This window comes from Mus musculus, chromosome 16, assembly GCF_000001635.26.
Source record: "Mus musculus strain C57BL/6J chromosome 16, GRCm38.p6 C57BL/6J".
Taxonomy (NCBI): domain Eukaryota; kingdom Metazoa; phylum Chordata; class Mammalia; order Rodentia; family Muridae; genus Mus; species Mus musculus.
Window position 1 is genome coordinate 66,642,582 of NC_000082.6, and position 26,423 is coordinate 66,669,004.

At 35.9% G+C, this 26,423-nt stretch overlaps 1 protein-coding gene and 1 long non-coding RNA gene across 8 annotated transcripts in view; one reads left to right on the forward strand and one right to left on the reverse strand.

The window, feature by feature from the left end:
• Positions 1-12,834: 12,834 nt before the first annotated feature.
• Cadm2 (cell adhesion molecule 2) overlaps positions 12,835-26,423 on the reverse strand; it is a 965,502-nt gene continuing 951,913 nt past the window's right edge. For 6 of the 7 annotated variants that reach the window (XR_001781826.2, XM_006523026.4, XM_011246129.3 and 3 more), the window contains 2 exons: positions 21,800-21,925; positions 12,840-20,630 (listed from right to left, as the gene is read on the reverse strand). Coding sequence is in view for 6 of the 7 variants with exons in the window: in XM_006523026.4 (XP_006523089.1) it covers positions 20,512-20,630; positions 21,800-21,925 (245 nt within the window). In the remaining variant the exon portion in view is untranslated. Of the gene's footprint in view, positions 20,631-21,799; positions 21,926-26,423 lie in introns of all 7 variants that reach the window. The other variant, NM_001347247.1, reaches the window with a different exon arrangement.
• On the forward strand, positions 14,537-22,045 carry 1700010K23Rik (RIKEN cDNA 1700010K23 gene). The gene is made up of 3 exons (NR_040512.1): positions 14,537-14,621; positions 17,464-17,524; positions 21,816-22,045. It is a non-coding gene; the product is annotated as an RIKEN cDNA 1700010K23 gene (long non-coding RNA).

Here is a 26,423-nt window from a genome sequence, read left to right on the forward strand (position 1 = left end):
GAGTGAATATCTGTGCATTTTAAAGTAAATGTGATTACATATGGTTCAACAATCATGCTCTGTGTTTCTTTAATCTTACACATTTTTCAGGGCTCTATGTCTAAATTTCTCTATGGGCCAATCAACAAATTACATGTGCTTATAACCCTACCATCAAAACATACCACCTCCATTGACTATACAAATATCACTTTCATTTCTGCTCAGTTGTAAATGCCATATTCATTTGTACTCCTATATGCATCTTCATTGCTATGGATTCTGTTTGTCATTTACAATCATATCTGCTGACCCTGTTTATTTTCTTCTGCAAGCTTAGTTATTTCTGGTTGTTTTGAAACTTCATGTGAGGACTCCTAACTTAGCAAATTCCAGCAACTGCTTCTTCAGTTCTCATATTACAAGTAAAGAAATAAAGACAACTAAAAAAAATTTTTTTGGCAGAAGGAAAATAAATCTGTATTGTCATTTAAATTCAAATTTAATTCTATTATTCTTAGTTATCTTGAGGTTACAAAATCTGGAACCACTAAAAATTAATCTCAATATGATGATTCTGAATATGTATGCATACAATGACAGAAGTTAACATGTGAAAAAAGATAAATTTAAAGAAAAGGTTTCTATAAGACAAGCACATTTTGAGTTAGTGCTTCCAAAATCTACAGAGTTCAGATCTTTTTGCTAGCAGCTGTTCAGATCGTCCCTGTTGTTTAGTGATTCATCCATCAAATATTGACTGCCTTATGAAATCAAGTCAGGTGTATCCATCTAAAAGGTTATTTTCCCACTTATATTTTTAGACAAATCTTCTGAATATTTCATCATGCAAATAAAACCTTAAAATTTAATGTTGTGAAACATTTATTCTGCCTTTGGATCTGGTATTAGGTCTGCTACCTCAGCACAATTTGATTTCACTCTAGTCTATCAGCTAGGGTTGCTGGAAGCCTGTGGTCTGGGACCATAGGAAATATCATTGATTCACATGCTAGTGCCTGGGCTTAAAAGCTTTGGCTGAAATGTGAAACAGCTGAAACTCTTTGGGAATCTCCCTTTATGTCTTCGTGATTTTTTTCCCCCTGCACAGAAACTTCAAGGTTGTTGGATGCATTACTTGTACACTCAAGCTCCAAAGTATGTGTTTCAAGGGAAAGCCATCAGCGGAAATTGCGTGCTTTGTGAGGAGCAGCATCTCTGGAATGCACAAGCTGCATTAACATCAGATTCTTTGGGCTGGAGCAGTCTTGGGCTGGCCTTCTTCCAGATTCACAGAATGAAGCAGCTCTGCTCAGCATCACTAGATAGATGCATGGACACGGTCTTTCCCACTCAATCCACTTAATTTCTTCTTCTTTTATTTATCATTTTATTCATTTACATTACAAATGATATCTCCCTTCCCTGTTAGCCTCCCACTAACCTCTCATCCCATTTGCCCTCTCCCCCTTCCCCTTTGCCTCTATGATGTTGCTCCTTCACCCATGTACCTACTTCACCCTCACTGCCCTGGCATTCCCCCATGCTGGGGCATCAAGCCTTCACAGGACCAAGGGCCTCCCCTCTCACTGATGTCATATAAGGCAATCTGCTACATATGCAGCTGGAGTCATGGACCTTTCTATGTATATATACTCTTTCGTTGATGGTTTAGTCCCTGGGAGCTCTGGTTGGTCCAGTTAGTTGATATTGTTCTTCCTATGTGCTTACAATACTCTTCAACTCCTTCAGTCCTTCCATGAACTCTTCCCTTGGGGTCCTCTGTCTCAGTTTGATGGTTGGTTGTGAGTATCTGCATCTATGTTGGTCGGGTGCTGACAGAATCTTTCAGGGAACAGTCATGCCAAGCTCCTGTCAGCAAGTGCTTCTTAGAATCAGCAATAGTGTGGGGGTTTGGTGTCTATAGATGGAATCCCTGATGGGGTGGTCTTTGAATGATCTTTCCTTCAGTCTTTGTCCCTCCCCCCCTCTTTTTTTTTTGTCCCTGTCTTTCCTTTGGACAGGCACATTTCTGGGTTAACAATTTTGAGATGGGTGGGTGGCACTTACTTTCTTCTTATACATTTGGTAACAAAGCAAATGAACTAGAGTACTATTCTATAATTTCACATCAGTAAGGATTGTTGAGAATACAGAGTAATTTTTTTTTTTTTTTTGGTTATCAATGTTCTTTGAGTAAATCATAGTTTCCTCTTTTTTTCTTCATATTTCTCTACACTTGAACCTCTGCCTCTCTTTATCACTCTGCAAAGCTGTTATTCAGTTTCAATATTAGCAAGCACAGAAATTGCAAAACTTATGGTATATACTTTGTGATGAATGTTTGCATGTGTGATGTGCACTTTTGATATTTTCCTGTTCTTTTTCTCATTTATTTACTTTTGATCATTATTTTCAGGATTCTTCTCAAGACTTATTATCTTTTCTTTTTAATATACTTGTAGCCGAAATTAGAACTTAGGAATTGTTTTTTCCATACAGAAAAAGATTACACCAAACTACATAATTATACCCTGAACCCTCCCACTAAAATTTCAGTCAGTGTTATGAAGATATGAAAAGACAGAGTTTACCAACTTCACATGTTTAATTTGTATTTGCAAACATAGTGGTCACATGACTTTCACAGTAGTTAGGATGTAGGTCACATAGATTATTCTGAATTTTCCCCTTTATAAGGTTTCTTTCATTTTCCTTTTCACTTTATTACTGAGAGCTCATTGATTGTTTTTTTTTTTTTACCACTGTGATATTTTCATTACATAATGTGCTTTCTTATTATTTAATTTGTTTGTGTTTCAAATGTTTTTGCCCTTCCCAGTCTCCCTTCCACAAACTCCCTATCTCATCCCCCTCCCTGCTGCTTCTTTGAGGGTGCTCCCCCACCCACCTCACTGCCTTAACATCACCCTATGCTGGGGCATCTAAGCCTTCATAGGACCAAGGGCCTCCTCTCCCATTGATGCCTGACAAGGCCATCCTCTGTTACATATGCATCTGGAGCCATGGTTCCCTCAATCTGTAATCTTTGGTTAGTGGCTTAGTCCCTGGAAGCTCTGGGGGCTCTGGTTACTTGAGACTGTTGCTCTTCCTATGGGGTTGTAATCCCCTTTAGCTCCTTCAGTCCTTCTCCTAACTCTTCCCTTGGGGTCCGGTGCTCAGTCTGATGGTTGCTTGCGAACATCTACATTTGTATTGATCAGAGCCTCTCTGAGGACCATTATACCAGGCTCTTGTCAGCAAACACTTCTTGGCATCAGCAATAGTGTCTGGGTATATTGGCTGCATATGGGATGTATCCCTAGGTGGGGCAGTCTCTGGATGGCCTTTCCTCAGACTCTGCTCTACTCTTAGTCCCTGCATTTCCTTTAGATGGGAGTAATTCTGGGTTAATATTTTTGAGATGGGTGGGTGGCCTCAACCCTCAACTTATAGAGACCCATTTCCCCCTGGATATGGTCTCAACAGGTTCTATCCCCTCTCCTGCCTAGTGTTGAGTATTTTGACTAATGTCTTCCCCTTTGGGTTCTGGGAACCTCTTGCTTCCCTGGTATCTGGAATTTGCTAGTGGCTTCCTCCAGTTACCCATCCCCCACTGCTACACATCTCTATCACTCAAAGGGAATTACAAAATGCTTACTATATATTTAAAGGATCCTATTTAATTAAAAAGTTTTGATATCTACCTATTAGTGATATACCATATCAGAAAATTCATAGTAGAATTGTTTGTATCACCTTATCATTGATAATATGGCTGTATGTCTTAAAACTTTTGTAATTGATGAAATTGTATTATTTCCAGTATTTCAACTATATGAAGTAAGCTGCCTTTTTAACATTCATATGTTTTTTTGTAGACATGTGCTTTAACACTTCTTGGACAGGCATGTTTCTCTTGGGATTTCTGAACGATACAATAAAACAGTCTTTGTTGAAAAATTGCTATATTTTTTAAAAAATATTTAAGTGTACTTTTTATTATGATGCTTATATAAAATGATAGGTTTCATTATGGCATATTCATATATGTATAGTATGTATACTTTGCTAATATCACCCCTACCTTAATGTCTAATCATCTTCCATGGTGCTAATCTTCTTCGTTCTAAACAGTTTTTTTTTTCTTTATTGGATATTTTCTTTATTTACATTTAAAATGTTATCTCCTTTCTTGGTTGGTTTCCCATCTGAAAAACCCCTAACCTCTCTCCTCTCCCTCTGTTCACCAACCCACCCACTCCTGCTTCCTGGCCCTGGCATTGCCCTTCACTGGGGCATAGAGCCTTCACAGGACCAAGGATCTCTTCTCCCATTGATGTCTGACTAGGCCATCCTCTGCTACATATGCTGCTGGAGCCATGAGTCCCTCCATGTGTACTTTTTGTTTGGTGTTTTAGTCCCTGGGAGCTCTGGGGGTACTGGTTAGTTCATATTGTTGTTCCTCCTATGGGGCTGCAAATCCCCTCAACTCCTTGAGTTCTTTCTCTAGCTCCTTCATTGGGGACCCTGTGCTCCATACAATGGGGGACTTTTGGGATATCATTGGAAATGTAAATTAAATAAATACCTAATTTTTAAAAAAAAAGTATTTTACCAGTAGGAAAAGTATTTATTGAGCCTCACTCATGTTTTTAGATACTCATAATTTCTGTTTTGAAGTTAGAAACTCAGTTTATGCTACACTTTTGCATCAAAATCCACTCTACTCATGTAAATCCTTTCATATGTGATGAAATGCTCAGTTGCTCTCACAGTCACCAGGAAAGTCCACTGTACTAACAACATTAACATTATACTCAAATGGGGGTAACAGAGTTCCAGTGAGGATGGCTGTATGTTTTGGAAAGGAGTCTATTTAATAACTAAGAGATGCTTGATGCATCATGTAAGTATTCTGGGGGTAAGATTATCTTAGAGAAGGCAAGTCCCGAGAGTGGGAGAAGGAATGGGCACATCTACATTTGTGCTCTCTGGGTGTCTGAGCTTTTGTGCTGGTTTTAAGGAACTCCCAAGGAAGTGTTTCCTTCCTGTGAAACTGAAAGCAATAGCCTTAGCATCCATTTGACTGGAAGCTGGAACTGGATCATCCTCATTACCTGTGTCTTCAGCAGCTCACCTGCTGAATCAATCTGGCCAGGAGACTGTGTTCAGTCTTAGAATGCTTGGATTTAACTGAATTGTAAGGGAAATTCGATGTTGCATTGTATTTTGTTTTGTTTTGTTTTGTTTTGTTTTTAATTAAAACTGGTCAATTAAAAAAAAAAGTGGAATTTGGTGTTCTTCCAAGTGCTTGCAAGACCAGACTTGGGGAAGTAGAGATGGTTTCTAGGCTTGGGGAAGCTACATGGAAAACACATGTCTTTCAAAAGTCAGAGCAGGGCCTGGAGCACAGCTTAGCAGTTAAGAGTGTGTATTGTTCTTACAGAAGTTCCTAGTTACTGTGGTCTCAGTATTGCCAGTAAACCAGTTCCAGATTATCCCAGGCCCTCTTTCAACTTCCAAAGGCATCTTATGTCACGTGATATGCATATGCATGCGCATGTTTGCACGAGCGTGCTTGAGCACATGCACACACACACACACACACACACACATACATACACACACACACACACACACACACACACACTTTAAATCCTCACTCAATAACCTACAAAATGTGTAAAAATAATGCAAAACTTTAGAGATTGTGAGTATTTCTAAAATGTACAGGCTGTAATCTCTAAACAATATTATTCAATATGAAAAGAAATTACTAAGTATTTTTCTGTCCTCAAAACTGTTGATATAACTTAATGACACAGATTTTCAACATTCTCAGGACAAAACACATTGCATATTAAATAAATGACCTTTTCTCTCCTCCATTATCTTCTTTGCTGTTATGAAAGTTTCCTTTGTTAAATGTTATGAAAGTTTTGCATTTAATATATATCTAATGACCCAATAAAAGGTCTCAATAACATTTTATTAGCTCCCATGACGTTGACGGAGGCAAAAGAATGAGTAATGATATCCCAGGTAACAACAGTCTCATTGCTCTATGCAATAAAATTCAACATTTGGTTATTGTAAAGTATGGATCAGAGTCCCTCATTAGTTTCAGTTTCCTCAGATACTTCACAAAAATGTGATGCAACCCCTTCTGATTGATTGTCGGTAAATCATTTCAGATTCTTGATTTTCTCTGTTTGCCATTTCCTAAACCTGAAAAGTACTTTTATCTTCTTTTTTTAACTACATTCTTATTTGTTCTGGAACATCTTATGGTTTGTTTTTTTCTCATTTTCTAGAAGCATCATCCAATCACAATTATTCTTTTCATGGTTATTGAAGAATAATTTCTTGAATGTTCTTGGAGACAGTGAGGGTAGGTCATGATTTGGCTAAATGGCATCTCCCCTTCCTAATTTCTGCAGAAAGTGCATTCTATTTTTCTCAACGTCAGATCGGAGACATATTGTCCAATCTGAAGAACAGTTTAGCTATGTAACACAATTTGTTGCCTGAATAAATTTTAAAGAGCAGGTTGGAGAGATAGCTCAGGGGTTAAGAGTACTCCTTGCTCTTCCAAGGGACATGGATAGGACAGCAGCTGACAAAGATGATAACTCTCTTTCTGGGGGATCTGACCTCCCCTGGTCTCTGAATATACTACACTGATATGATGAACAGACACACTTGCAGGCAAAATACTCATTTGTATAAAACAAAAATAATTACAATCTCATAAAAGGTGGATATGAGGGCACCTTAAAGTATTTGAACATGATTTAATATATACAATTAGTTGAATATATAAAAATAGTTGGAATTTTCAAAGTGAATAAAATAAAATAAAAAATAGTGTTTTCAAACTATATAGTATGTAACCTAAAGTATCTATTATTTTGCAATCTATTGTATAGTAACTTTTTGTAGTGTGCATGCAAATTCGAATCTATGAATATGCCACAAGAATTTGAGGTATGTATGCTACCTGAGACCCACCAGCAAGGATGATGATTCTGATCGACTTGTAAACTTTAACCACAAGGATGTAGTGCAAGAAAATTCCTTCTCAGCTCTTCTTTGCTGCTTCATAATGCTTCCTTCCCTCTATCTCTAAGATGCAAGAAGGTAGAGGAGAGAAACTAAATGTGTGTGTGCCTTTGAATTAATATCTTAAAACTTATTTCTTAGTCCAGTGTTATGGCTGATATCTAAAGGAAGAGTCTCTTTCTGGATTCTTTGTCTCCTACATAAAAGGATCTGAAAACAGAACAGAAAGGGAACTCAAGAGACTGTTTATTGGAGTCAGGAAGAGAGTGGAAACAAGCGGGGAGGGGGGAACATGCTTACAAAGCTGATACCATTGAGGAGGAAAAAGCTGGAAAGATAGAAGAGCAGGAGAGATGTCTGCTGAGGTAGAGGTCACAGCACACAGAGACACAGTAGTGATATGTGGGGATTGTTGTTCTGAGAAGACAGGGCAGCCTTCAAGATTTGGTGGCTTCTATCATTGTGGAGACATTCTTCCTCCTGTGTCCTTACCTTGACTCATGTGTGTAATGTCTCCTTTTGATTTTGGTTTAGGCTGGTCTTTTTCAGCCATGCAAGAATTCCCCTTTAATGCGGTCAGAATCTTACTCAAAGGATGTTTCCCAGTCTTGCGTACACAGGAAATATATACCCAGTCTACATCAGAAAGCTGTTAACTGGCCACAGGTTACACCATTTATGCCCGGCAGTGTGGACATACTGACATTCAGGTGTCCCCAAACAGTACCGAGGAAGCAGGTGGCTGCAGACTATGGCTCTTTTCTTTCTGCCTAACAATTCCTCTAAATAGCATTGCTAAACTGATCATTTGGGGGAAGCTCTCAAATCATAAGGGCAGATTCCGTAGGAATGGAATCAGTGCCCTATCTAGGCAGCCAGAAAGAGCCGCTTCACCTCTTCCGGCTTTGCGTGAAAACATGGCACCAATTTAGCATGTGCAAAACAGTGTGAGTTCTCATCCCTCAGTGAATGTGCTTAAGCTTTTGATCTGAACTCTCCAGCCAGTAAGTAGCCAAGTTTCTCCATTTAAATTGTATTGTTCCTCTGATCTGCTGAGCAGATAGAAGCAACTCTTCCCATCTGGGATACCTTTATCCTTCTCATGACTCAGGAAGTACAGCAGTCGGGGCTCCTTTACTCCCAGGACCAAATCCTGTATGAGGCTCCTCACGGTGTCTGCAAATGTGTCTACAAGTGTTGCTGAGTGCAAGCTTGCCATTGTCAGTTATCGACACTGTTCTGCCAAGCGAGCAGGATGTACTCTGTGTGCCAAGTGAATAAGCCAAAGAGGCCCTGCTTCTCCCGAGCCAGAGTGTGACAGCAGCTTCATGAAATTTGCGAGCCCCATATTGTCTCACCACTCTGCTGGGTTTCTTACCTGGATATCTATTGCTTCCTAAAAATTCAAAATGATGTCTCTTCTGGTGCAAAGACTCTGACTTTCCATTTCTTAAAGACGTTTTACTAGTGTTTCACAATTCATGCCTGTATTTGGAAAAATTTGGATGAAAGTCCCTTTGCCTGATAGCTTTCCTGCTGGTTCCTGGCATCTGGTGCCAGCTCCTGGCATCTGGTGCCTCCTTTGCTCAGCTCTGTTTATATCTACACTTAAAGGGTTAATAACAGTTAATACACTAAAATATTTGCTCCAATATTTCTCCCCAAGAACATGTCACTCCTAAAGGGCAAGTTGTTTTATTTTTATCTTTCTTTTCCTTGACTAAGTGGCCACAGCACTTGCTAGAACTGGCAATTATATATAAACCATTGTGGGTTTTCTTTTCTATTCTCCTCTGTATACTCAAATGTATACTCTATAGTATCTGTAGACTCTAGATGCTAGAAGAGTCAGAGTCTTTACTTAATGCTCATTGTATCAACTGCTCAAGAGACTGACTTGGTATATTTTAATAATTTAATGTTCTTATTTGAAAATAAACTAAAGAAATGAGGGTATCCTGGGGTATTCATGGACAGCAATATTTTAAGAATACTGGATGATGTGGTAGAAAAACAATAGCATGTGTGAATTGACAGGGAGTGCAAATTACAACATTTATGCATCTTCTCTCTGAAAATACTAAGCATTATTGAAGTGTTCTACATGGAAATGGATGAAACCTTGTCAACATCTCTTTAAAAAGAGATCCTAATGGTATTAGTTGCTCAACACTAAGTATGCAATTCTAAGCATCCAAGTTTGTACTTAAGGGTCTAAGGGAAGTTAACAACTGTCTTCAGTGCTAAAGAAAACAAGTGTATCTTTCTTACCTTTTGTTATTTCCCTGCAAAGTACATTTCATAATTGTTCTACTGCCAGCAAGGAGATCCAGACCAGAGCCTCTTTCATACTTAGGAATAACCCTAGCTACAACTCCACTTATTATTTCTGTGTTTATTTTAAAGGCTTGCAGAGTATGATAGCATGTCATTTCAAAATGGGCCTTGATGGTTGATTGGGTTTCTCTTACAAAACACAAAGTCAGAGCTGAAATTATGACCTTCAAGATACCGGTTTGACTACTGGCTGCCATTAAGCCTGGGGAGGGAGTGTCACTCAGAACATGGAGTCCCGGGAATATCCCTGATCACTGACTATGAAATCAACTCAGATGGTAAGTACTGGACTCAATTAATGAACCTTTCTACATTTAGAACTAAAGCTTCAGAAGGGCCTACTAAGGTCAGTTTATAATAGCAGGTATTTGAAACTGAGGCATTACAAAGCATTAGGTCATCTTGGCCATGTTAGTACAGTACTCTGTCTCAAGGCCACGAATACAAACTAACTTCCTGACGTTCTGTACCTTAGCATTTTCTTAAACTTCCTCAGCTCAGACATTTAGTTATCGTGTTAATAAATTATCCTGCCTCAAAATGCCCCTTTATCCTTCTCAGAGACTCCTGCCAAGTGTGTCACAGTGGGGTTTTAGTCATTTATTACTGATGGCAGTTTAGAACAGAAGCATAAAAGTTTTAAAAATTGTCATTCTCAAATTCAAGGAAAATAGATTAATTCTATGTCTGATAAATTCTGAGAAAAATATTCTATAAACAGCAGTGATTGAGGAAGAATCAGATTACGTGTGCGCCCAGTGGTACAAATTATACAGCACAGAAGAAATGCACTTGAGCAGGATTCATATTTTAACCCTCCAATTCCCACAAATAGCCTTCTCACTGTTTACTTAAGTTTGCTCTTTTGTAAGAAGTGCATTGGCTTCAAGGTTCGTTTCAAAGTTATCTTCTAGTGGAAAAATTAAATTCCCAATGTGTCTCTGGGAAAGTGGTAGATAACTGAGGGAGAGAGAAGTCAGCACTCGGCATGAAGATCAAGATGACTGCCAGGTACAGAGAGGGAAAAAATGTTTCCAGGGCTTAGGGATTTGATGTCTAGTACAAGGCGAAGGAAGAGTCTCAGCCTAGACTTCCTAGTAAGTTAAGAGTTTGTTTCAATTTCATGTAAAATGCTGTCTAATATTTTTATTCCATCAGTTTAGCAGGAAATTCTACAACCAAGATAGGGTTTAAAATATGCCTGCTTTCTTGAGGGAATCTATAGTCCACGAGGCAGTCTTTCTGTCATTTAGTGCTTAGGAACAAGATATGCCCTGAGAGGAGAAATTGGAGATTTTTAATAATACAAACTCCATAATTGAAAATTTTGTGTTTTAATGGAAAAAAATCTAAGATCAAAGGATTCAGTTTGAAGCAAATAAATACTCACTGTTTGGTCATTTAGTACAAGCTGAAGTCTTTCGATGTCTACATCATAATCTTAAGGAGACAGGTCTGTGAGATATTGGACATTGGGAGGCTAAATTTCATAAAATTCTCCGATCTTATTAGAAACATGTTAAATGTGCTTCTGGCTTTTGGTGAGGTTACTAAATAAGCACACCAGAGCTATAGATATTTTCTTTTTTTCTCCCCCTAACCCCTGACAGGGTTCCTCTGTGTAGCCCTGGCTGTCCTGGAACTCACTTTGTAGACCAGGCTGGCCTGGAACTTAGAAATCTGCCTGCCTCTGCCTTCCAAGTACTGGGATTAAAGGCATGTGCCACCACCATGCCCAGCTAGATATTTTCTTATCCCCTTTATCTCCCAAGCTACTGAAAAACATTCATTTCTTGATGCCCTTAATTTAAGGTTAAAAAGGCATAAATTCTTCACTTATCAGGTTCGTCAGTTATATTTACAGGTCTTGGAATGATCTTTTACTCCAAGGACATCATATTGTTATCAGCAGTGTTTCAAAGAGTTGAGAGTGCCTGGAGTATTTGCTATTATATGCCAACTCTGAGTTACATGGCAATGACTTGTCTTGTCTTTTGTTTTTCTTTTATCACTTTCTTCTTCTTTTCTCACTCCTTCGACCATGTGGTTCAGTGTATTTATTGGGCTATATGTAAAGTCTATATGCTCTATCTTCAGTCTTTAAAGTAAGTGTGCATCATTCTACAAGACAACATTGTATTTCTATAATCTTTCATCTATTGACTATGTGTGTGTGTGTGTTTGTGTGTGTGTGTGTGTGTGTGTGTGTGTGTGTGTGTGGTTGTGAGTGTATATACACAAACATGTATATGTCATGTACTACAGTTATGGCCAAGATGTGTGTTTTCAGGATTTCACTAATATCTTGAATCTGGTTGTGGCAACAGCCACTGTTTAGAAGACAACTAAAGTTCATAGTTTATTACTATAATAAAACCTTTTTTAATGTGACCTATTAAGAAGTTAGCATAAGATACAAACAGAAAAATGCTATGTGTATTTAAGATTATACACAATGTTTGAAAGATAAATATGTTCTTGGTTTTTAGTTTACTAAATTATGGGAATTGTTTCATAATAGATACATTTTTAATTACTGAATTTATCTCCTTTTCCATCAAACATAATCATGTCAAAGTCTGTGAAATAACTATTGTTTGTAAAGAGAGTCTTATTGTATTAGTGAGTTTTATAGGTCAAGGCTTAAAGTATTATGTTCTGCCTTTGGGTGTAACTCATCATACAGAATAATTTGGCCTATAGGAAGTGTAATTAGGTAAGTTTTGGTTAAATAATATGCAGCCTAAATTAGTACCGAATGGAATTTAAATGCAAGTGTAGAATTCTCTTCCTACTTTCTCTTCTTCAAGTTTTCAAAAATCTAGAAGCATATAAATATCTAAACATTTTCAAAACATTATGGTTGAATATTATTTTCCAGATTTTAAACATTTCCCAGACTCTGTTAGTTTTAAAGCACATCTTGATATATATACTAAAATTATATTTGAATTTTTAAACAGAAAAGGCTGCTTTCATGTACCAAAAACACTATGGAATTAAAGACATAGGAATCAAGAAATAGTCATTGTGAATTGTATTAGAAATTATTTGTTTGAAACGTTGAATTTATAATGCCATAAAATTATCAGAAGTTATCTGCCATTATCACAAGTTTATCCATTCCTATAGCATGATTGTTTTGTGCTTTCTCGGTTTGGAGCTTACATGGATAGGCACGCTGAGCATCACAAGAAAACAAAACAAAACAAAACAAAACAAAACAAAACAAAAAACAGGAACAACAACAACAACAAAAACCACAACAACAACAAAAAAAACCTTTTGTGAATATTTCCCTGAAAATGTTCTCATTTCCTTTTAATATGTGAAATCTGATCTTTAAGAAAGCTTCAAATTACCAAACATCACATGCCTTCTTTCACTGGAAAAAATGTAAATGGAAAATAATATAACATGTTATTTAATAAAAAATAAACCAGATACAAAATCTTGCCTTGTATTTACAGACAAATTTTAATGGAATATTTCATGGTCCAACACAAATATCAGACCCAATGGCACTAATTCTTGTACAGCCTTTGGCTTACCCTGTATAACAAAATCTGTTACTTAAAGTACACTACAAAATACCTTATGGTAAGTGAACTTCCAAAGACACAAAGAAAATCTTCCATAAATTTAAAAGCTTATCTCAAATTCTTATTGTTATAAGCTCGGGATGTATATATGGTTAATCGCATTATCTTAGGTAGTTGAAATATATCGGTTAGAGTGTAGAAATAAAAAAGTTTGTTTTAGATATTTTTGCTTCTGTTCCTAGTCAACATTAGTAAACACAAATAAGTGGATGTAAAAGTACTTTTACAGAATTTTGAATGTTGGCAATCTCAAGCAAAATTCTTTATGTCAGCGACACTTATTTTTTAACCCTTAGCATATCACAAGGTTCATACATTTCAAGGAGTAATGATTAAATGTTTTATCAGAAAGATAACATTTAGTAGCTCTCATTTTTTTAAGTTCCCTTTAGAAATTTACAAGAAAATTGTATGTCATTGAGGAAACCTAAAATAGATGGATATAAAATGCAATTGAAAAAAGGTATTCAAAATAATGCGTTTGGCATAACAGAACATGCTCCACCACATCGTTTGTAATCTTTCACTGGAGAAAAGAACGTTTATTCTCAATGTCTGTGTTCAGAACCTAAAATACACTAAATGAAGAAGAAGTTCAGTAATGTCCAACAGATAACTAAAATTCAAATTTTATTTTTTTTCATATTTATCAAACAATTTTTTTGCACGTGTGAGGAGACTTTACTGAAAGGATGAAATGCAAGTGGGAACCTTTGTAGGCATGTTTCTAAGTGTTGTACATGACATATTTGAAGCGCCACTCAGTACACATTGAATACTTTGTCAGTATATAGGCATATTAACATGCAAGTGTCATGTACTTAATATTACAATATGCATTTTGTTTTGTGAAAATGTTCATGATACAAGTAGATTTAATAATTGTGTTTGTTTTCTGTGCGATATGCTTCATTTGGATCTTCTTTGCAGCACAGAATATATTTGAGTGCTGTCATTAAGTATACCCTTCCAAAAGATATGGATTTCATGTCATATAAATAGACCACTTTATTTTTGAAGCTTCATTACCGGGAACACCTGCATTTCTGGACACTGTTTTCAGAGATAAGTCTTTAAATTTTTTTTTTTTTTTTGAACATGGCAAACTTGTTCCAAGGTTGTTTACACTGAAATGTTTATGATAAGAATGGAGCTGTCTTTAAGGAATGTGTACGGTTGAATAAAAAGCTAAACAACTGATTCGCAAATGTTGATGTGAACTGAATACGAAGAAGAGATCAGCCATTCCAAACTCAGAAGTCTTTAGATCACTACTCAATTGCATCATTGAATCAATCGACAACAGGTACAGCGAGTACAGCGAAGTAAGTTTGTATAAAGATAAAAATGTTACATATTTATAAGGAGCAATATTACTAGCTTTGAAAAGCTTCTGCTTTTTTTTTCTTTTTTTTGTTCTATTTATGACATTCAGTCAACACATCGGAACCACGGAGAAAAGCGAGGAGGAGAAAGATAACAACTGTTAACATTTTGTACTTGTCTTTAACCGATTCGTGACTACTGCTTCCAACCGTTACATTTTATTGCGCGTGACTTTCACTATCAGCGAATATAAAAACATGTCTACGAGGATCATGTACAAGGGAAAGCATCTAAAGAAAGAAAGCATTTGAGGTTTGACAGTACTGTGTGTTCGTGTAATGCTGCATTTCATGCTGCGCTTAAAAGTCCGTGTAGGAATCGCTACTGCTTTGACCCTGGATGTGGGGAAAGTGCTTGAGTGCTGAGCCCTGGTAGATTTTTTCTTGTGCCTCTGCAATTGTCACTTCTCTTTAAACTTAACATCTTTGAAATATACATCATATTTCCAAGGGGTTATAATGTTTTCTTTACATCTTTTTCACATTTGGGCCCATTTTCTCCAAAATAATCACACATTTCATATATGTAATATATATATATATATATGACCATATATAAATACTACATATACATATATGGACACGATGTTAAAGACTAAATCAAATAATATGTATAACATAACCACATAACATAAACTCTTACTTTAATTTTAAGCGTATTTTATAGATTCACCATCAATATTTAATAAATTTATGTAATCTATTTTTTTCCTGAAGGGAAAATACGCTCATAAAGTGGCATTTTATTTTAACATATTTAAATTACATCATTGAAAACTTCCTATCATGCCTAGGCAGAAAAAGTGGGCTTTTGAGGCAATATTTTGAATTATTGGGGTTATTTGTTCATAAGGAGACAGTTTTAAAATACTTAATTTTTGTTTATATAGATAATATTTCTCTGGAAATTAAATCATATACATGACTTGTACTTAAAATACAGCATTGAATTTGAAGAAATTCTTATACTTTAAAAATAAACTGAAATATCAAATTGGATTGCAAACTGCTGCCATCAAATTACTTTTTAAAAGTTACAATTACATAACAGCAAAACACTAACTAGGCATGGAAAGACCTGTCCTCACCAAAGTTTCATGTGTTACCTATATATGCAGCTAATGAGAGCGAAGCTAAACAAACGCTTACCCATACACCATAAAATACACTACAAGAAGTTGGCTTTTGAGATTTCCCAGGGAGTGGGGAGTGCATTGTTATGAAGGTCCCAAAATGATGCTTCCTGGGATATCTTGTAAATATTTACTTCTGCTATTTATATTGAAGTATCATAGCCCATGTTAAAAGTGAGAGGTAGAAGAATTATTGTAAGTATGCATGGCAGAGAAATTACCAGCTATATCCAATAACTATTGCATTTGAGAGTAATCTCAATACATAAATATGCTGATTATTTTAGAACCCATTCACATATACCATCCCCTTCAAGTCTCATGATTATCCTGCTACGTTCAATCCACTGCCTTTGGAAGGGTATATAGAAGTGCAAAGGGCATGTTTGGGTTGTGCTATGAAAACAAAGGCAAATATAGAAAAGAAAATTTCCTCATTAAAATATAAGTGACTTTAAATACTAAATATATCTTACATTCTTTGAATAAATTTTTACTCATAAAGTATGTCAATTTACTAAAGCACATACATTTCAAAAAAATTAAGAATGTTAAATTTGATTAGATATGAAATCAAAGATTAAAATCCATGTCTTTTCCTTCTCTAGAGTAAAAACCAAACCAAATAAATGTCCTTTGTTACCTTAATAAGTAAGAATAAAAACTACCACTTGCTGTAGTTAGTACTTTAAAACATGAGAGATGAATTAGCAAAACTCTTGGATCTTCTTTAAGAGGATTTGTAAAACCCTTTGCATTAAATATCCAGCAATAGAATTAGAGATATTGCACTGAGTATATTTCAATATTGCCAATGTATATTTCAAAACAAATTATATTATCTACACTAAGATTTCCTCTTTCCCAGAATTCAAAATGCATATTATAATTACATGGGTGTCCAACATCCATACACAGCTAGTACAAGATACTTACGTGTACATACAGTGTAGTTACCTACAGTTTGCATAGTTTCTAGTGTGTACTTGGTGCCACTTAACTAAAAGCATTACTCGTCCTTTAGGTTTTTCAGGTATTCCAGTTGATCACCTCATTGTCTGTACCCATTATAGATTACCATGTGTCAAAGGAAATAAAGGTGGGCATTTTCAAAAGTTTTCTGGGACAAAAATATTATGGGAAGGCTACAGTCTGATATGAAGTATCACAAATTGGAAAAAAAAAGGTGTGAAATTTTATATTTTTTCTTTTAAATTATACGTATGTCAAAGGGTGGAGAAAAATGCATTTTCAGTGTGCCCATGGGTAACACTTTGCAATAAGTGGCACTAAATCACACAATAACTGCTATGTTACATGGAAGAACCGTTACTGTCAAACATCTGCTGTACATGTGCCTATATGGTATCTCAATGCTGTCACAGTCATGAGTTCATAATTACAAGTGAGCCTGTCTCTTTAATTGAATATTTATATACTTACAAAAACCAAACAAAAACCCAAACCAAACAAATGAGGTGTTAGCTTCTTTGCCATAATCAGGAAAGTTGTTTTTCTTTCTCTATTTGTTACTGTAATTGTAAAGTTTTTGTGAAAGACTAAACATCTCTAATGAGATCATCCGGTTTCTAGATTAAATCCCAATATCAGGTTTCATAAATTGCTTCTTGCAATTTCTGGTAAAAGAAAACGAATTGGAATCTCTTTTTCTGTGTTTGGTTTAATTTCTCTTCTCTTCAATACACACACACACACGCGCGCGCGCACAGACATGCACATGCAAACACACACACACTCACACACACCACACACACACTCTCTCTCTCTCACACACACACACAGACATGCACATGCAAACACACACACTCACTCACACACCACACACACACACACACACACACACACACACACACACACACACACACACCAATATTCCAATGGGGTTTTGTGTCTTTACTATTTTACTCATATACTTTTCCTTTTTTTTTTTTTTCCTTATAGTTTTGGTCCCACCATTCTTCCCAGGACATTCAAAAAGGAAAAGAAGACAAGAATAATTCTGGTTAGATCTTACTGATGGAGGACAATCAATGTACACTGTAAACATTTCTGGCAGAGAGGAACTTCCTTTTGTAGTGAATGATGCTCTTGGCCTTTGAGGAGTGTACACACACACCCTTTTCACTGTGTTTCCTATCTACTGAACTCTTTTGGCAGAGACAGAGATCAGCTCCATGTGCATATGACTGGGCATATTTCAGGTTTTTCCGTTGACATGAGTCCAATTTAGAAATCTGATTTCATTTATTTATTTATTTTTTATTTGCTGGAATGGGGAATGCCTACAATTCTCGTAACTTGATTCCTTCATTGAAAATCAAATAAGCTTTCAATACAGGAAAGTATAACTCCATCACTTTTGTTCCATGTCAGGAAATGTTATTCAATCAAAATTAGCTACGTTTGACTGAAAATCATTTGATTAGAGCCCACTAATTTTTTATCTGCCAGTGATTTTATTTTACAAGTTCTAATGGGTTGGTGTATTTCTCAGAAGGGTCAAAAGAGTCAAAAGTCTTGAAATGCAAACAATTTGGGGTTTCTAATTTTATAGTGTTATAAATAATGTTTCTGTTATTTAGGCAACAATTTTAGCAGTTGGAGCCAAGTAGAATATAGATGAAGGTTATAAATACAACATCGATGAAGAGTAGCAATTTTGTAAATGTATCCTGAAATTAGGCTTTAAATAGTAACTGATGATACAGTTATACAACATACTTAGCAATAAGAACCTTTCCGTTTTGTACTAACAGGATGAATTTTTGCTGTGTGGAGTCTTTCTAAAGATTATGCATTGAAAGATATGAGCAGTTTATAGACCTATTCTAGTTTCAATGTGTCTAGAGGCACCTACCTGATTCTCTCGAACTACCATACTATATTAACATATTATTGCATTTTTTTCCACAGATGGTATGGAGTGAACTGTAAAAACAAGCATGCAATCACATCAATGCAGACTTATTTCCTTAAAATGTCATACTGTATATGATTTATTATGTTAACACTCAACCACATCATATTATTTATGTTCTGTATATCTTGAAAAAAGTGCTGCTTGACTGACATCGTCCTTTTTCTTTTGTAAGAAATCAACAAGATAAATGCTACACAATTTAAAAAAAAATTAAAATTCTAACATTGTCCTTAAATGTTTGATACTTTTCTGATAAATAATCTAATATACAGCACCCTTGTCCTCGTGTTGTTATTAGCATAGGATGTTGTATTCAATCATCCTTCTTCCCCGCAAATAAGTTCCAAGGTATTTTTAAAATTCCGCCATGCTGTTAGTCATCACAAGTACAGCTACCATATTGTAATTTTTGTTTTCTTCTTAATGGTGCAATGCTTGCAAATGGGAAAATAATTTTTTCATCTAACTGGATCTTTATTCTTTAGCTTCCAATAAGTGTAATGAAAACTATTCTACCAATATTTTATTTCACCCATAGATAGAAGATTTGTATTGGCTTTGTGACATATTTAAGATTACAGAATTTTATAATATTTCAATATACCAAAATTTAAAGTAATCCAGAGAAAGAGACTTTCACCTTGGAGTTAAGAGCACGGCACGGGTTCTCTATCACTCTCTGTTTCATAAGTTTGTACCTCACAGAATGCATAGACAGGAGTTTAATATAAAGAATTAGCTCATTTATGCAGAAAATATCATAAACACTCCCTTTTTGGCAAATCAACATAGTTAAGCAGCCCTGAAACTGCCAAATTAAATTATGTAAAGTTGTTTTTTTAAATTAAATCAAACTAAGAGTTTGTTTTTAGGTTATTATTCAACTGTGGTTGTGATTTAAAACCTGAGGCTGTGCACTGGTTGTTAGCTTAAAATTACCTTTCCTTGTAACATTGTGCTTCCATTGTATAACAAATAAAAATTAACAAGAACTAGAAAAATTTTGTTGTTGACAGTGCTGGGACATACAGACAAAAATACTAATCCATGTTATCTACTTATAATATCAGTTTATGTAATATCTAAAGGGATATAATGGACGTTAGAAAATGCGTACTTATGACTGAATAACCTACAGCCAAAAAAGTTAAATATGTATCAAATAATGTTTAATTGGATTTATTATATGCACTATATACAGATACTAAAATGTCTCAAAATTGTGCCCTACTTCAGTTTTGTTTAGGCAGGTGAATCCTTATGGAACAAATAAATTATAGAATCAAATAGAGAAATGAATGAAATCTTTATGATTCCCAAAGCAGTTAAATGTTTGTAATAATTTATTGGTAAATGAAGCTACAATAACCTAATGGTAGGATCTATATAATAATATAAGGTGTCATGTCATGAGTATAATCCATACACATGGCGCCTGTATCAAACACTAAATTTTAAAATAGCCACTTGATACAGTATTACCAGTATAATCTCAAACATTCCAGAAACTACACTACAATGTTTTTTCAGTTTGTGTTTTCTAGGGCGTATGTTTCCACAACATGTTATCTTTGAAGATAGACAGGTAGAAAACATTGTTTGTAAACCACTAATCTTCGATTAAGCTTAAACACATTAGGTCATCACCTAATCCTGTGACTTGTGATAACTGTCCAATGGCAAACCAATAAAGTCTATGACTTCAAGAAAAACAAATGTAGGGGCGGGGCTCTGCATACATTTCTTCAATGTATAAAAACAACTCAATACCATGATCCAGTGAGATGATTAACATTGTTAAGGCTGTATATTCAAGCACTGTATGTTAAAAGAGCAATGGTGTAAAATTTAGGCAATAAGAAATGTCCTGCATTATGGATGGTACAGTAATTAAAGAATGATGCTTTCAACTGCTGATTGTTGGTATACACTGGCTACTGAGAGCAGTACAGTATGGGTGTTAATAAAAGTAGTAGAAGAAGATGGTTGGAATGATTTCTGAAAGATGATTGCCAGTTTTCTCCAGCAGTCAGCCTGGTAGGTAAAACTCAGAACTTGAAGCCTGAATTTTAAATGAAATACTCTTTTTTCTCTTCGGCATTGACTTGGCTGCCTTCAGCATTGATAATGGCTGTGTCGGCATCTGGTGCATCTTCGGCTCCTTTAGCTTCATTTGTTAGATATGTTCCTGTGAATGTGGGAAGAAGGATGTTAGTTCTGGGCATCTAACAAAATAATTAGCAAGTAGAGAAAGCATTTGACCGAATCTTGGTATATTGGACAATATTCTGAGAAGTGATACACCATACAACTTGGATGTTTAAAATTCTGTCTTTCTCTTTAATTTTAAGAGATGTATTTTATGTGAGACTGAAGTACAATTATTTAAAGGCCAGAATGATGCTGACATGACTACTACATCATGTTTGCTTCTTTAATGATGGATTGATTAATGAGACCATAGAAGAAATTTAGTTCTTTATTAAGATGCATGCAGGTGACAATTGTCTTACATTTTTTAACCATGATTTTTCATGCTTACTCACATCTGTACTTTCAAAACAAAGAAACTGAAACTTAACAACAGCAACAACAACAACAACAACAAAAAACCTAATAAAACAAAAAGCATCAAAACAAAATAAAACAGCTCAGGAAAATAATAGAGTCTGCTTTGTGTTAGCCAAATACTCCTGGGCATGAAAAAAATATCACTGAACCAATCTATGTTGATAGTGTTTAGATTGGACTGTTATGAAAATAAAATTTCTAAAAAAAGTTATAAAAACTTTATTTTGTCAAAGATCATAATTTCTTGACTCACAAATCTATATTTGTGCAGAAAACTTATTACTATAAACATATTACTGTCCTTGGCCTCTCATTCACCTTTTATTTTTGTTTTGTTTGTTTGTTTCATTGCTTTCCTCAGAATTAGATTGGTGTAGTAAATAAAGCAATGTCTGTTTAGATAATCGTCAGTTTCCCAAGTGAGCCAGTTGTTAGTAGGAAGAATATAAGTGCATCCTTGTCTCTAACAATAAACTCCAACTATGAATGTCTGGCTAACGGTGCATGGTTTTATGTATAGAAGTATGTACATTGTTTTTACACTGTTAAAGCTAGCACATCATTTGCCTTAAGGTAGAGTTAATCAAATTACTGTTAACCCATTTGAAATAACACTTATCATCACTTCCCTGAATTAATTTAGAATTTACATCTCCACTTCCTCTTTCTATCTGCCTCCCTGCCTTCACTCACTCGAGAAACATATACCCTATAAGATGTCAGAATTGATTAGTGTTTGCAAGATTTCTAGCAAAACTCAGAGCGCTTTCTCCAACTATTGTTCACCTTTATGTCTTGCCAGATATCGGCCAAGCAGGAATATGGAGCACAGTGTAACAAATACAACAACAGCCACTATTCCTCCGATGAGAGCATGGTCAGGGCCATTCTGGCCAGCCAGAGAATTGGGATCTGCAAGAGAATGAAGAACAGTGTTTTAGCTAGTCTGTTACTGTCTCCTGAAGTACATATCTGGAACTAGATGAGCCATTTTAAAACAGCATGTTTCTATTAAAATGAATTTGCATTGATACATATTATGCCAATCATTCAATCAACAAATATTGGTTGTGTGGCTACAGCACACAAAACACCTGGAGGTATAAGATTAAACATGTTAATGATTTTTACCATTGATTTCACATTTTAAGGAAAAGATGGCATGAATTAAACATACATATACAAGCTTTTGGTGTTACAAGTTTTTCCTTAGTATTCACATTTGTAAGTATAAATGCATATGTGAATCTATGTAATATGTATATACATACATACATACACACATATATATTTACACATGATATAGAAAATTCATAGGTACATTTTAAAATAAGATCATTCCGATGGAAAATCTGGGGTTTAGTACTAAATTTTGATATTTATCATCCCGCAAATAATATTTAAAGCTATGAAAATTGATGCATACTCTTAAGAAAAAAATCTAACAATAATACCTGGATAATATCTGGAGCTGAAAGTACAGATAGTCATAACAAATAATTTCATCAGAGGAAACTAAGGCAGAGAGAACAGGATGATTTTTGAGAAAACACTCGGTGTTTGATGAAAGAGAGTAATATACTGTGGTGACAGGTTTACACCCCTGTGAAATGTCCACAGGAGGTGGAAAAGGAATCAACAACATTGAGAATGAAATGCTCATTGGATTTCTAGTTTTCCAAACAATGATTGAAAAATATTATCAAGAATCTTTACATTCTTCTGTTAATAAGATTTTATTAGAAAGAATTACACTAGTACAAGACAAAAAGATAAAAAATTTTTAGATGTTTGGAGAAGCAAATGTTTGAAAATTTCAATTTATTAAAGTCACATGACAAGGAACAAAACTCAATGAAACTTTGAAATACATTAAGGCTCTGCTCTATGGCAAAGATCAAATAAGCGTTCCAGCTTCCTCTTCCAACTGTCTTCTTGCAAAGCTCCTCAGGTCGTTTCTTATACTTTAGAGGCAGGATTCGGAAGGAGCAAAACAACAGATGGGTTATGGCTGGCACTAATGCTTTCAAAATCTCAAAGAGTGGCTGTAGAGACACGTATCTGACAAATAGATTTAGGAGTGTGCTATTTAATGGAAGCAATGTCCTGTCAAAGAATCATATCCAAACAAAAATAACAACCTGTGTGTAAAACTTCAAACAATCTATAGAGCCCAAAAACTTGGGAAAGGAAGAAATGGACTATAAAAGCCGAATTGTGCCGACGAAGGTCATCTTTTTCTGTACCTGCTTCTAATGCACCCTGGCATACGACCTTACAGGTTGAAAGCAAAGAGAACACGACATCATCAAAACTGAAGGATCTTGTGATTCTAGTCTAACATCCTGTCATGAACGGTTCCCACTTAACTTGTATTTTCAGGTAGGAGCAATGACAATTAAAAGTGGACACCACACCTGCATTGTGGAGACCATGCCTTGAAGGGCCTGAAAGATCACACAGGAGGGTGCAAAAACCTCAACTTTCTTTTTTCCCCAGACACAGTTTCTCTGTGTAGCCCTGGCTGTCCTGGAACTCACTCTGTAGACCAGGCTGGCCTCGAACTCAGAAATCTGCCTGCCTCTGCCTCCCAAGTGCTGGGATTAAAGGCGTGTGCCACCAAGCCCATCCTAAACCTCAACTTTTAAAACAAAGAGCACAAAACCTTAATCTGCTAATCAGCTATCTTTAGTATTTTATACAGATTTGAATATATATATATATATATATATATATATATATATATATATATATATATATATATCAATCCTCATTCACCTCAAAAATCATGAAAGTGATAACATGTTTTCTTTAGGTTCACTCTGACATCAAAGTTAAGAATCTGTATTCTGCATTTCACCATTAGAACTTTGGAGCTACAAGATGTCTCATCTTTTTCTTTTTTTTTAAAATGATTTCTTTCCTGATCTTTCCTTTTTATCATGACTTGCCTTTTTTTTTTCTTTACTTTATTCTATGGCCTTGCTATATTCTCTTTAATCCTTGAGTTATCTTACATTCATGCTTTGAAACCTTTCAAGAATGTTATTTATTTCCTCAAGATTTTTGTATATTCTGCTCTCTTTCCCTTGGAGACCTGTTATCCTTTATTTTTTCATGCTTATATCACTTGACAGACATTTTCATGTCATATATTAGTCAGAGATTTGTTCTATTTTATGGGATACGTTTCAGTGGAGATTATCTAGTTTTTCATTCACACAAGCTATAAGGTGTCAGGTCGGCATGTGCTCAGCTTTGATTTTGGTGAGCTCAAAAGTGAAGACTTGAAGTCATTAGTCTTGGTTGCAGTCAAAACTGCCTAAGCCTTTAACATTCAGATTATCTGTTTAGAATGCTCACTTTATAAATAGTATTATACTTTTAAAGTAATTTTCCTTTACTTGTCTTCCGTTTGTGGTCTTCTTAACCATAGGTAAGTCTTAAAATTTTATGTAATCAAGTCTAAATTTTGCATCCTGTCATAAAGGCTTATGGGTAACAATGTAAAATCCTACATCATAACAAAATATATGCACAGTAATCTATATTATCATCTTAACTATTTACAGGAATCATATGTATAATGCATTTTATGTAACATGTACCAATTTGTTAACAGATTTTGTAACAGACACACCAACTTTAGTAGTCCAGGAGATCTTAGCACAATGAATGCTATTTAGAGGCATGATTTTAGAACTTAAGAAGGTTCTTGCCAAAATGGTAGCAAAAATTGAATCCATCTTGTGAGGCTATGCTGGGGCCTAGCAAACACAGAAGTGGATGCTCACAGTCAGTTATTGGATGGATCACAGGGCCCCCAATGGAGGAGCTAGAGAAAATACCCAAGGAGCTAAAGGGGTCTGCAACCCTATAGGTGGAACAACAATATGAACTAGCCAGTACTGCCAGAGCTCGTGTCTCTAGCTGCATATGTAGCAGAAGATGGCCTAGTCAGCCATCATTGGAAAGAGAGGCCCATTGGACTTGCAAACTTTATATGCCTCAGTACAGGGAAACACCAGGGCCAAGAAGTGGAAGTGGTTGGGTAGGGGAGTGGGGGTGGGTGGGTATGGGGGACTTTTGGGATAGCATTGGAAATGTAAATGAAGAAAATACCTAAGTAAAAAAAAAGTGATGTCTAATTGAGGGCTAGACAAAGTATTGAATTAGAGAAATATATGACAGGAGCCAGCGATGGGATATGCCCAACTCTCATGAGAATATCACAGGTTATTTAAGAGCAGTGCAGGGAATGTCAACAGGTAGTCAGTGCGGTAAGTGCAGTGTAGTGGAGTTGAGTTCATTCATGATCCGTGCAGGTGAGCAGAGTCAGTAGAAGCCAGAGAATAAGACAGAACCAGAAGATTATAACAACTGCCAAAGTTAGTGTAAGGCCAAGCAAAATAGTTCAGTCTGAAGCTGAGAGATTTCCAGATTGAATCAGCTAGCTTGGAGAGGAGTTTGAAAGGCAATAGCTGAGTTGTACCAGCCATCTAGAGTTCAGAAAGAACTAAAAAGCATGAGCATATTCAAATTCAGGAGTAACCCTCCAAGAACAATTGCAACTCGAGATAAAAGCAACTTTTACAACAGACAGTCTGTATGCATTTGCCGTGGCCCATGTTCATGAGGCCCTCTATATTGACAGAGTACTCATTCCCTCTGCAGGAAAGGAAATCAAAAGCAAAGAGGAAACATTGGTCCTACCAGAGGCCATATGACTGCCAAGAGAAGTATCCATTGTCATTGCAAAGCATGGGTAAAGGGGAATCCCAGAGGCACAAGAGAACAGGTTAGCAGAGTTGGCCATGTAGAGGCATAGCCCTAGAACCAATGGGGACTCTCAAGGTCTTGCTTATCCTGCGTAAACCTGAATTGTTCAAGTGTCCAATCTATACAAAGCATGGGGGGAGTGAGTAAAAAAGATGCCGAATGAAATAAATTGGTGGTTTTTGCCAGATGAGAGATCAATATTCCATGGGCAGATGATTGTCAAACTCCATCAGGCTGCCCTTTTGACAACAACTAAAACTGTGGAGTTACTCAGGACCAGATACTATAATTCTCAACCACACAATCTCATCAACCTCTTCATGTGCAGATGTGCCATTTGTAAACAGACAAACCCCAAAGAAGGAAGAAAAGACATGGAAGAAATCTGTGCCCAAGAAATCATCCCTAGATTCCACTGGGATGTAGATTTACAGAGTCAAATACACAGTTCTTGTATATAAGTTTTGGATGTTTTCATGGAAAACTACTCTAGATTAGTTCAAACCTACACCAACCAATTGACACTGTCTCAATAGCCACAAAGAAACTTCCCCCAAGAGTTAAATCCTATATTTGGGTTGCTCCTCTCCATAGGGTCCAACTATGATCCTTGTTTTCCAGTTCAAAGTTG